The 11,576-nt window shown below is 56.4% G+C and overlaps 1 protein-coding gene across 5 annotated transcripts in view; it reads left to right on the top strand.

Annotated features, from left to right (window-relative positions):
- Positions 1-1,288: 1,288 nt before the first annotated feature.
- The window catches only part of Nfix (nuclear factor I X), a 94,339-nt gene continuing 84,051 nt past the window's right edge, over positions 1,289-11,576 (top strand). For 2 of the 5 annotated variants that reach the window (XM_087900333.1, XM_087900330.1), the window contains exon 1: positions 1,292-1,632. In XM_087900333.1, the coding sequence (XP_087756459.1) occupies positions 1,606-1,632 (27 nt within the window). In that variant the 5' untranslated portion in view covers positions 1,292-1,605. Of the gene's footprint in view, positions 1,633-11,576 lie in introns of all 5 variants that reach the window. The other 3 variants (XM_087900329.1, XM_087900326.1, XM_087900332.1) reach the window with 3 other exon arrangements.

Here is an 11,576-nt window from a genome sequence, read left to right as displayed (position 1 = left end):
GCATTGCTGAGAATTGCCACAGCTTCTTGGCCCAGGAGGCCAACAAGGTGCTGGCTGCACCTGGCAGTAGGAAGGAGCTCTGTCTTGACAGGAGCTGCCTGGGGACTGCAGGCAAAGCCTCCCCACCCAGCCTGGGGTCACCCAAGGGTTCTCTGTGCCCTGCTCCAGGGTTTCCAGGACCTACCTATTCCTCTTAACCCCTTCTTCCTTTCTCCTTCTGTTGTTTGCTTTTATGGTTTTTGAAACAGGGTCTCACTATACAGGCCAAGCCAGCCTCAAACTATGTAACGGGCGCGGGGGGGTGGGTGTCAGGCTGGTCTACAGTTCACTCATGATCTTTCTGTTGTAGCTTTGGCATGCAGGGATTACAGACATGTGCCAACCCACCCACCTCATTCCCATTTGCAGTGGGAGTGGGGAGTCCTGGGCCTGCAACAGAAGCTGGAGCACAACCACAATACAGATAATGCTCCTAAGTCCCAGGACACATGCAAAGGTATGGGAGACATATGAAGTGTGTGTGAGTGTGTGTGTGTGTGAGAGAGAGAGAGATTTGGAAGAGTCTCTAAGGTTTGGTTATCAGGATTGTAGATCAGTGTGCCCTAGGGCTGGGCAGCACAAGGTGTGATGTGTGTGCCCCTGTACAGTGACACTTTGTGTCCTTTGTATGGGAGTTGCAATGTGTTAGTGCATCCTTTTTATCAGTGTCGCCCCGTGTCTGGGTGGATTGTCACAGCTGCCTGCCAAGATATTTTGGCTTGGCTGTGTGTCGGTGTGTCATTGTGTGTCTGGAGTGTGACAAGGTATGGTTGTGTGATCATACGTGTGTCAGTCCGCAGGAACATGTGTGGCACGTGTATGTATGTTTGGATGGCTCTCAGCGTTGGTCTGCATTGGGACGACATGACATGTGACAGTAGGTGGTGTGTGGATCTTGGTTGTGTCTGTGCCTGGTGTGCACCTCCGTTTGGTGTGACTCCATAAGGAACAGGCCCTACGCTCCTCTGTGACATTTGTGCCCATCCAAGCCCTGCTGCGTGTCAGCGTGTGTCGGCGCCCGAACGCCGGCCAGCACGTGTCGGGGCGGCCGCGTCGGTGTGCGTCCCCGCGTGTGTGTGTGTATGTGTGTGTGTGTGTGTGTGCGCGCGTGTGTGCATGTGTGTGCGCGCCGGCCGCGCTCACCCGCCCCGCCCGCCCCTCCCCGCGCCCCTCCTCCCGCCCGCGCCGCCCGCCCGCTCCCTCTCCCCGGAGTGCGCCGCTTCCAAACTTTGTCTAAACTTTCACTTTCACAGCGCGGCGGCGGCGGCGGCGGTGGCGGGCGAGGGCGACCGGCCGAGCGGCGGCGGCATGGAGTAGACGCGCGGCGGCGGCGGCGGCGGCGGACGCGAGAGGCAGCGGCGAGCGCGGCGGCGGCCCGGAGCCCGCGGGGCCGAGCCTGTGAGCGCGGAGCGGCGGTGGGCCGAGCGGGGCCGCGGGCCGGGCGGGCGCCGCGCGGCGGAGGCCGGAGCAGCGGAGCCGGAGCCCGAGTGCCAGCCAGCGCGACGCCGCCTGCCGGGCCTGCCCTCGCCGCGGCCGGCCTCCGCGCTCGCGCCCGGGCGCCCAGCGATGTACTCCCCGTACTGCCTCACCCAGGTACCGGCCGCCGCCCCCGCGCCCCGGGAGGGCCGGGCCGGGGTCTCCGCAGGCGCGCGGGCTGCGGGCGGGGCGCGGGGCGCTGCCCCGGGGCGCGCGGCGGGAGTGCGTGGAGAGTGGGCGAGGGGGGCGAGTGCGCGCGGCGGGGCGCGGCGGACAGCGGACCCCTGCTGCTGCGCGGCGGTGCGGCGTGGTGGCAGGCGCGGGCAGGCAGGGTGACACGGCGGCAGGAGGCAGAGTGGCCCCGGGGCGCCGGGGAGCGCGGGCGGGCGGGCGGCGTTCCCTGAGCGCGGCGCGGCGCGGCGGCCCCCGGGGTGGCAGTGGCGGGCGTGAGGGCGACAGCTCTGCGCGCGGCTGGGGTGCCCCGAGCGGCCCGGGCGTCTCCCCAAAGTCTTTGTTCAGGCCTCGCATGGGAGCGGGGCTGAGAAAATGGCGGGGCTCCCAAATTTCGGAGGGGCAGGGGAGGGGAGGGAGGGACGGGCGTGCTGCCAGCCCGGGCCGCGCCTCTCTGCGGATCCTGGACGTTTGCAGACGCGGCTCCCCAGCCCCAAACTTTCCTCCGTGCAAACTTTCCGGTCTCGGAGACCTGGACCGCCACGGTGTGGACCTGGAAGTGCCCCAGGGAATCCCGGCCCGCCACCCGCAGGCGGGAAAGGCGGGAGCAGCGGTGGACACCGCAGGCCGACCCCGTTGGGATCAGCCGTCGGGTCAGCCCCTGGCACAGCAGCGCCGACCTTGGCGTGCGGCGGGAGCGCGAGCGCGAGACCGCGTCCCGCCTCCAGCGAAGTTCCCTGCGCAGCGTGTAGCGGAGGCTGAGGCCTGGAACATGCCTGGTCTGCCACCCCACTCTTCCCAGCCGTGACTCCACTGAAGGGGCACAAGCTAGCCCAGCCCAGACCTAGAGGGACCCTCACAGTGCTACCTGCAGGACCAGGCCAGGGCAGGTGACAGACTGCAGAGGGGATTTGTGGAGGTTGCTTAGCCTTGCCTGCCGGTCAGGCCTGTCTTTGGGAGCTCTCTAGGCTAGCCCTGAGTCTCTAATGGCAACCTCTGCTAAGCCAGAGCCCTGTCAGACAAGTGTTAAATGTTCCCCACCTTAGAGTGCGAACTCATGCCCGTGATGCGTATATATGGCCAGGTATGTGAGGGGCATGCCGGCATGTTTGGAAGGGCAAAAAGATATATGCAGGTCTATTGCAGTTCCGACGACACAGCAGTCTTTATTCCCAGGTACCGGTGTGTGTTTGTGAGTCTAGGATCTATGTGTGGCCACTGTGGGCCGATGGTGGCCAGGCTGTGTGGCACAAACACAGATGACCAGGGGAGATGGTCTGTTTTCCAGTACGTACCACATGCAGGTGTGTGTCAGCGAAGGGGCCCATACACGCCTGCCCCACACAGTGGACACGCATGCAGGTGTCAACAGGCAGTCTGACCACCACAACGGTGTGGGTCTGTACCTCCAAGTTGTCAGCTACGAGGACCTTGTCAGCTATCTAGACCTGAGCTGGGGCTGCCTTCAGAGTGACAATTTGCTGGTCTTTGTGGCTGGTGTTTGAGGCCTCGTAGGACAAAGACCCCATACTCCAGCCACCACCTTTTCCACCAGGCTACTAGCCAGCCTCCAAGACAGGCTTGTCAGGCATCTGGGCTTGCCCCCTCCTCACCCCACGGGTCAAGTGAAGAACCCACCCCTGGAGAGAAAATGCTAGCTGATACCCTGGTGACAAGGCTATGAAGGGACTGGGATGGCCCCCAGGATTGGGGTGATGGCCTCGGCTTGGCTCTGTGGCACTCCAGAAGGGAATATGGGCTCCAATCTGTGCGAGTTACATCTTGCACGCGCCAGGCTGCCTGGGAGGGGAGTGGGCACAGTCTCACCAGTCTGCCAGCCCTGCGTGGTGGGCAGGGAAACCCCTTTGCTTAGGGTCTTTGGCAGCCTTCGGTCAGCAGGGTCTGGCCGTCCCTGCCTTTCAGCCACATCTCTTCTCACAAACCTTTCTACTGCCATAGTTTGCCTCCCGTCTTTGCTTTTCCAACCAGCCTCTTTCGCTGGCTGCCTTTTTTTTCTTTTTCTTTTTGTATGTTTCTCTATCTCCGCTCTTTGTCTGTTCCTTGCCATCTCTGTCCTTCTGTCCACCTAGCTGTCTGTCCCTCTGTCCCTGGCTCTGGTCTGGCTCTGCCTCCACCTCTGCTTCCCCCGTTTCACTCCCAGCCTCTCTTCCCCCACCTCTCAGCCCCCTCTCCCTTTCCTTTTTTTTTTTTTTTCAAACCAGGATTGGCTTCAATTTTAAAGTCAATAAATAATTGAGCCGAACCAAGCTTGGAGCAGCAGGGCCCTGTGGGGCGGCAAGTGGAAGGGTAGTGGGGGGAATCTCCTTCTAGAAAAGAGAAACAGTGATCCATTGGTTGCTGGAGCTGCTGGAGGGATTTCTAGCAGCTGGCTGGGGGCTCAGATGAACATTAGGACCGAGGTGGACTCAGTGGGCCCCTCAACAAGCAGAGACACGTACATGTGCCCTCACCACCACTGGGAGGTCATAAACATCATCGTGTTCACGTTGACATCCACACACACAACTCTTAACATACGCCTCAGCACACATGTGCTCCTGGAGATGGGCTGTGTGTATCTGTGTAAGCTCAGACATGAAAACCTCCCTGTCATACCGCCATCAAGGCCAGACTATGTGCCTGTATTCACAACCACCAACAATACACACATCACCCCCAAGACAGGCTGTGGGTGGACATGTCACAGGAACAGTGGTAGCTCCCAGAGTCATGGATTCCTCAGTACACACTCGACCACAGCAGGTGTAAATGTGCACACAAAGCCCAGGACAGACGAGCAATGGACATACGTCTTTGTGTGGAGTCCCGGTTTTCAAGTTGTGAGCAGAACCTCCCTAATATCTGTATAGGTACACACCCATGTCTTCCCACTCCTGGCCACAAGAACGCATATGCTAATATGTGGATAATTGTGAACACACACAAGACACACATGGATGTGCACAGATAGGGTCACCCTCCGACAGGTGTCTGTGTCAGTCCCTACAGAACCTTTGATCATGCACAGATGTGTACACGCTTGAAGGTGAGCTGGAGCTGCCTTATGTCTCTTTCCCACCTCTGTGGCTTTTCCTGGGTCACCATGGTCTCTCTTCTGTCCCTATAAATTATGGCTCGTGCTCACGTTTTGTCTTTTCATTTGTTTCTTAAGGTGGATGCCTTGCCATGTAGCCCAGGCTGGCCTTGAACTTGCAGTGGTCATCTTGCCTCAGCTGAGTGCTGGGACAACAGGGCTGAACCACCGTGTCCTATCTTGGTAGTCTTGCTTTTTTGTTTGCTTGAGACAGGATGTCACTTAGCCCAGGCTGCCCTTGACGTAGTTCTGTATAGATCATAACCTTAAACTCCTGATCCTCTTGCCTCTACCTCTCAAGAGTCCAGACGGCAGTTGTGAACCGCCATGCCTGGAAGTCCTTGCTGGCTTTTCTCTCTGGCTTTGGCTTTGCGCACACCTTCTGCCCCTAATAGAAGAATGAAACAAGCCAACTCGGGCTACTTTGGGGACTATAGTGGGGTCCTAGGAGATGTTCCAGTGTTGGATCTGGTTGAGCTCAGAGCCACGGCTTTGCTGGGTTAATACATCTCCAGAAGGGACCTGGGTTCTTGACCTAGACATGAATGTCTCATGTAGTTTCCACGGCTGCCAGATGGAGGCCGTGAGGGCAGAGGTCAAGGACTAGTCAGCAGTCCGTGTGAGCTCCCTTTCTGCGTCTCCCAGTCCTGGAATTTAAAGCACCGGCCTTTCCTGGTCTGTGAAGTACATGTGTATCTTTTGGTCCTGTGATGTAACTCACTGCCATGCTGGGCAATGACTTGTGCTTGAGAAATGCCCCTGTTGCCATTTTGGTTGTCATCATCTGAGCCTTCCCAGTGTTGAAAAGGATGATCATGAAGGCAAGAACACAGGGTAGAGCCCCTTGCCACATGGCAATCCCAGTGTACAGCCTGGAGGAAGAAGCAAGAATTTGGAAGGATAGGGCTCGGCTTTTTTCCTATTATTGGGGGGTCCTGTAGGCTGGGCAGAATGGCAGACTTCACAGTAGGATGAGGTGACTGACGTGAGATGAGATGACCTTCTCTGTCCAATGGGTGCCAGATGTATGCGGGCACACATTGGTCTGTATAGGAGTGGGACAAAGCATAGAGCCTTGGTTCATCCTGATAGTGACATCCTGATAGTGACATCCTGATGCCCGCTCTGCTCTGGAGCCGCTTTTCAGTCTGCATGGGCATTGATTGTGATGGGGACGCTCCATAGAGCAGGACCCCGTGTGAACACTTGACTGAAAGCAGGCTTTCTGGGGGGATGCCATGTGGGAAGAATCCTGGGGTGAGCCTGGTTGGGCTGCAGACCTGCCCGTGTTTTCGGCTGCTTGATTCTCTGTCCTCCAGGGGTAGGGCTGGAATTTGGGGTGTTAGAGCATTCTCCCTCCAGCTGCATTAAGGCAGGTGGAGGAGACCCCCACCTACTTTCTCCTGCTTGGTATTGGAGATACACTTCTGTCCCTGGTAAGATGGGTGTCTCCACCGTCCTCCTGGGTTCAACAAGCTGGGTGTCTCCACCACCCTCCTGCGTCCAACAGGAGGGGTGTTGCTCCTGTCCTGTTTCCCAAGTCCTGGATGTGGAGTTGGAGGTTGAAGGGACTGATAGACAGGGTTCTCAAGATTCCTGTATCTCGATCAGCAGACTGGGTGGTTTTGCAGCCACCATGTCCTCATGGACCCCTATATGAGCACGTGTGTGTTCCTTTCCATTTGTCTTTGAGGGTCTATTGGTGGGTGCTACCTGCATTTCACTCTAAGGACTGTTGCACCTTCTTTTGTGTATTTAGTGACGGTGTAGTTGGGGTGTGCACTGCCATGCATGGCCGTGCTGCTGTGGCCTTGCCCAGCTCTTTGATAGACTGGACCTGTTACTTTCACCGTTCTTTTGCCTGTACTTCAGAGCGGAGTGATTTTCTCACAGGGACATGTAGATTCCACCTACAACAATGGATTGGCCTGTGTCTTCCTGGAAGGATAGCGGTTGCATAAATAAATGTGTATTCATAGGTCACAGGCATGTTAGCATGTACATGCCAGGATGTGTCTCTGTGTGCCGGCAACCCCCCCATGTCATTGTGCATCTTGGGCTTGTCCCTGTGACTGTGGTGTCTCACCACATGGCCTTTCTCTCAGGCATTCCTTGGCTTCTAGACATCATGCATGATGTCCATGATGTGTTCTTTCCCCCCCTCCACTGAGCAGCTGGTAGCAGGCTGGCCTCTTGTCCTTCCCATGAGGTTGTGTGACCATGGTGGCCCTGCTGAGCCTCTGCCTGTTGTGGACAGGAGCTCATTGTGTGGGCAAGGTGCGGTGTGCCGGGGCAGCCCATAGACCTCCCTCTGCCTGCTCAGTGCACATTGATTTTGGCTTCTGCCTGTGGCTGCCCTGGCCTGGCCAGCTGGGTGTATGACTGTCTCTGGGGTCCTGAGCCCACTGTTCCTATAGTCCTCGGCACCCGCATTGCTAGGCTTGCCCTGGGGTCCATAGCCCAGAGCTCCTTGATATCCCTGGGAGGCTCTGAGGGTTCGGATTTGGAAACTGAGGTCCCCTTTCCTTCCCCCTTTCTCTAGCTCTATCCTCTCTCCCTCCTCCTCTCCTCCCCCTCCCGCTCCCTCTCTCCCTCTCTCTCCTGCCAAACGCGTCTTGGCTCTCTCTGAATATCTCTCCTCCTCGATTTTTGGCTCCAGCTCTGGGCTCACTCACTAAAGGAAGAAGGGCTAGCTCCCCACCCCCCACCCCTTCCTCAACACCTCCCCCTCCTCAGGAGCCCCTCTGAGGGTGGGAGCAGCCTCTAGCAGGGGCCTGGGCCCCAGAGTAGGCTTGGCCAAGGGGGGCCCAGGCCCAGAGGGTGAAGGGATGAGGGGGATTTGGGCCTGGCAGCCTTAGGGGACAGTGGGCAGGGTGACTATGCTGCCAGGCTGAGCAGGCGGGCAGGGAGGGGTCGGGGGCACAGAGCTGGGGTGTCTGGCTTCTGGTGGGGCTGGCAGGCCTCTGTGAGGCGCAGCTGTGCCCAGAACTCAGAGTTGCGTTTGCCACCACTACCGATGTGGCTGCGCCAGCTAGAGAGGGGAGGTGGGTATCGGGCACTGCGGCTCTGCGCAGCCAATCAGAAGCTGGGTTGCATTGGGGAGCTTTCTACCCACTAAACCCCACCCTGAGGGGAGCTTGGGGTAGTGGCCAGTAGTGGGCAGGGGTCAGTGCCCATCTCCATTGCTGGGACCCAGCTCTGTCTGTTGGAGCAGATGCCAGCATTCCTAGCATAGGTTGACCAGAGCGGGGTCTGTCTGTCCCCACCTGAATCTGTAAGCCAAGCTGGAGGAAGGAACCATTCTGAGGTGCAGTCCACGTCATGTCTCGAGAGGTGACTTTCAGTTTGGAGTGCAGGGGAGAGAGGCACAAATCATCCAGGTGGGTCCAGGGAAATATCAGCTTTGATGCAGTCATCTGGCGGGGGAGTTTGTTCTGGGTCCCTCTCATCCAAAGTCATACACTCGCTGGCACAGGCGGCCGAAGAGAATCACATTGGCAGTCCAAACCTCCCTCTATCAGGCACAAACATGTGTGCACACGCACACACACAGACGTGTACATACAAAGAGACTCCCCCCTCAGACACCTACAGATACCCAGCCGCACCCCAGCATATCAATGCGCATGGCAGGCAGAGAGCCACGTGTGGGTGGAGATGCACGGGGACTCACAGTCACACAACCACATGCCATGAAGCACAGTCCAGACCACCACCACCCAACACACAGGAGCACATGGAACCCACAAACACATGCACACAGTGACACTGCACACATGAGAACGCCCCCTGCCCCTGCACCAAACACAGGAACAGGCCTGAGCACACACTTGCAATAACATACTCGTGGAAACATGGGCACATATCCCTCAACCCAGTGTTTCCAGAGTGATTTTATCCAACAGGGGATGTCTGGAAACGTATTTGGTTGGCACACGTGAAGGGGTGTCACAGGCAATAAGTGGGTGGAGGCCAGGGAAATTGTACAGGTCACCCCACTACAAAGAAGCATCCAGCCCCAGATACCAGCGGTGCTAAGGTCTGAAACACCGCCTCACAAATACATTCGGTAACAAATGCACGCGTGTGGCTAATACGCATCTATAGTACGTCTGTACATGTAAGACAAAAGGCTGGCTGGCGCAGGGTCACACACAGACCTGGACATTGTCCCATGTGCTACCACACACATGTGAACCCAGGCAGAGTGAGATCCATAGATTAGTCTGCACTCGGCCACAGCCGGGCCAGGTTAGAAATAAGAGCACCCTTACGGGAGCCATGTCACTGGCTGACTGAGCCACTTGGGCAACCCTGACCTGTCCTGGAGCCCTAGCTCTCTCTCTGGCCTAGCTTGTGGGACATGTCCATCTGTGCCCAGGACATGGATTTCTGGACCCAGCAACTGAGGTCCCTCCCTTCACTGCCCAGCAGTAGAGAACAGGAAATGGGACAAAGCTAAATTCTGAGACCTCGTCTTTGCAGGGCTCTAACCGTTGGCCTTCATTCCTTTGCAGTGCTGGACTAGAACCCAGGGCTCACGAATACTACTGCTGAGCCATGCTGAGCTATGCTGAGCTGTGCCCTCACGCCAACCCTTTACCTTTTGGTTCTTCAATTCTGACCCTGAGAACAGAGAAGAAAGTCATAGGTGGCCGAATAGCAGGGAGAGGGAGTTGTCTGTAGAGGGACAGCAAATTGAGTATCTGTCCTAAAAATCGTACTGACAGTTAGTGTGTACACAGGGCTCTCTGTGTTGGGCCCCTTGCTAGGCACCCCTGAGCTCACTCTTCGTATTCTTCTGTGTGAGGCAGGGCTGTCTATTAGCAGAGAGCTGTAGAGCTAGCTTTCTAGGTTGGAATCCCGACTCTGTTAAGCTAGGCTCTCACTAGCTGTGTGACCTCAGACAGATCACTCAGCCTTTCTGGCTTTTATTTAGAAAGCAGGGTTGTGGCCAGCCTTGTAAAAATATTTCTTTATTTTATGTGTAGGAGTGTTTTGCCTGCATATGTGCTTGTGCACCACAACTGCACCTGATACCTAAGAGGTAACAGGCCAAAAGGTGTTGCATCCCCTAGCACTGGAACTAGGGATGGTTGCAAGTCTCTGTGTGGGTGCTGGGAACCGAACCTTGATCTTCCGCCAGAGCAGTTATTAAGCCAACTCTCCAGCCTATGGGAGTGAACCCCTTTAATCCTAGTACTTGGGAGGCTGAAGCAGAAGGATCAAGAGTTCTAGACCAACTTGATTTAAATAGCTCAGCCCTGTCTCAAAAATAACGTTTCCTTTGTTTTTTTGTTTGTTTTGTTTTTAACTGAGCATGGTGGCTTGCCTTTAAATCCCAGCACTTCAGAGGCAGAGTCAGAAAGGTCTCAACCCAATCATCTCAGCATAGTGTACATGGGAAGGTCCAGGCTAGTCAAGGTTACATAATGAGATCTTGTCTCGAAAAACCATAATAATAATAATAATAATAATAATAAAAAAACAAAAATAAAAAAGAATGTAAAAGAGAAGAGAAAGCAGAGCTGTAGCTTGCAGAAAATGCTCTAAAATTGAGCGGGGATGCGGACATGGGCACTTGATTTTACAGACGACAAAACGGGATCCAGAGATGCATGTGTAGTGCTAGGGTCGATGGCAGGAGGTCATGTGGTCTCTGCTGGTTTCTGGGAGTCCTGGGGATGAGACAGCTCTATAGCCATTTCCTTGGTCTTTCCCTGATTCCTCAGTCACGACGAGATTTGAAGAGTGCTCAGCCTCAGTCCTGGCTGCACCCTCCTTATTCTGACCTTTAAGGTCTTCTGCTTAGTGCTCATAAGAAAGGTGGTCTTCCAAGCTTGTGCCCCACGGTCAGGCCCCCTCAGCATAGCAGGCCCACTGCCTTCTCCCATACCTTTCTGGGCACCCAACCGGAGCCTGCATGTTAGGGGTGCAGCCGGGGGGGCCTTTGCATTCCTTGACAAATATTTGCCAGGCACCTCCTGGGTGCCAGGCCCTGTTCTGAGCCCTGGGGGCTCGGCATGGTGTAGAACCAGCAAAGGTGCCAGCCCCGGTGGGAAGGCAGACAGTGAGCCCGATAAACAAGGGTGTGTCCCGTCCTTGGGACTGTGCTGGGTGCTGTGGGAAAGAGCTCAGCAGGGCCCTCAGAGTGTAGGCAGCTGCAGGATTAGCAGAGAGGGCCTGGGTACCCATTTCTCTTACCCTCGGTCACCCTTTCTTTCTCAAACTGGAAGCGTGGGGGTAAAGGGTATAGGGCTCAGTTTGGAGCTCAACATCTGTCCAAAACCCAAAACTGATCGCCTCTCTGCAACCGCCCTCTGCCTCTGTGATATAACATATGGTGTCCACCTAAGACCTGGAGACATAATGGCTGTGCCTTCTCCTGTACAGAATCTGGGCCTGGACAGGCACTGAAATTCTCGACCATGGCACTCTGAGCCAGGGGGCGGGGTGGGGGCAACTGGTAGCCGAGAGACGCACTTCCACCTGGAGCCCTAGATTTAGCTCCTGGGGGTGGGCCTGATTTATTTTTACCTCAGCCTGTCACCCTGGCAGCACCAGGCTACACCATCTTTGCAGAGTCTTGGGGTCCTGCCATACTTTGGGGGAACCTGGCTTTGCATGCTGGGCCTCCCAACTCTCACTGGGCCACTAGACCCCCTATATTCATAAAGTTCCTGAATCAAGGGCGCTAAGCTGGGGACCTAGGACAGGATCAGTGCTACAGGCTGGCAGCTACCATACCCAGCCTGGTGGCATTTGGTTTGGCCCCCTGCCTGCCCCACCCCCACCC

This window comes from Myodes glareolus, chromosome 22 (genome assembly GCF_982192425.1).
Source record: "Myodes glareolus chromosome 22, mMyoGla1.1, whole genome shotgun sequence".
NCBI classification, from domain to species: Eukaryota; Metazoa; Chordata; class Mammalia; order Rodentia; family Cricetidae; genus Myodes; species Myodes glareolus.
The sequence above is the reverse complement of the archived record's forward strand: the minus strand, read 5'-3'. Positions and strand labels throughout refer to the sequence as shown.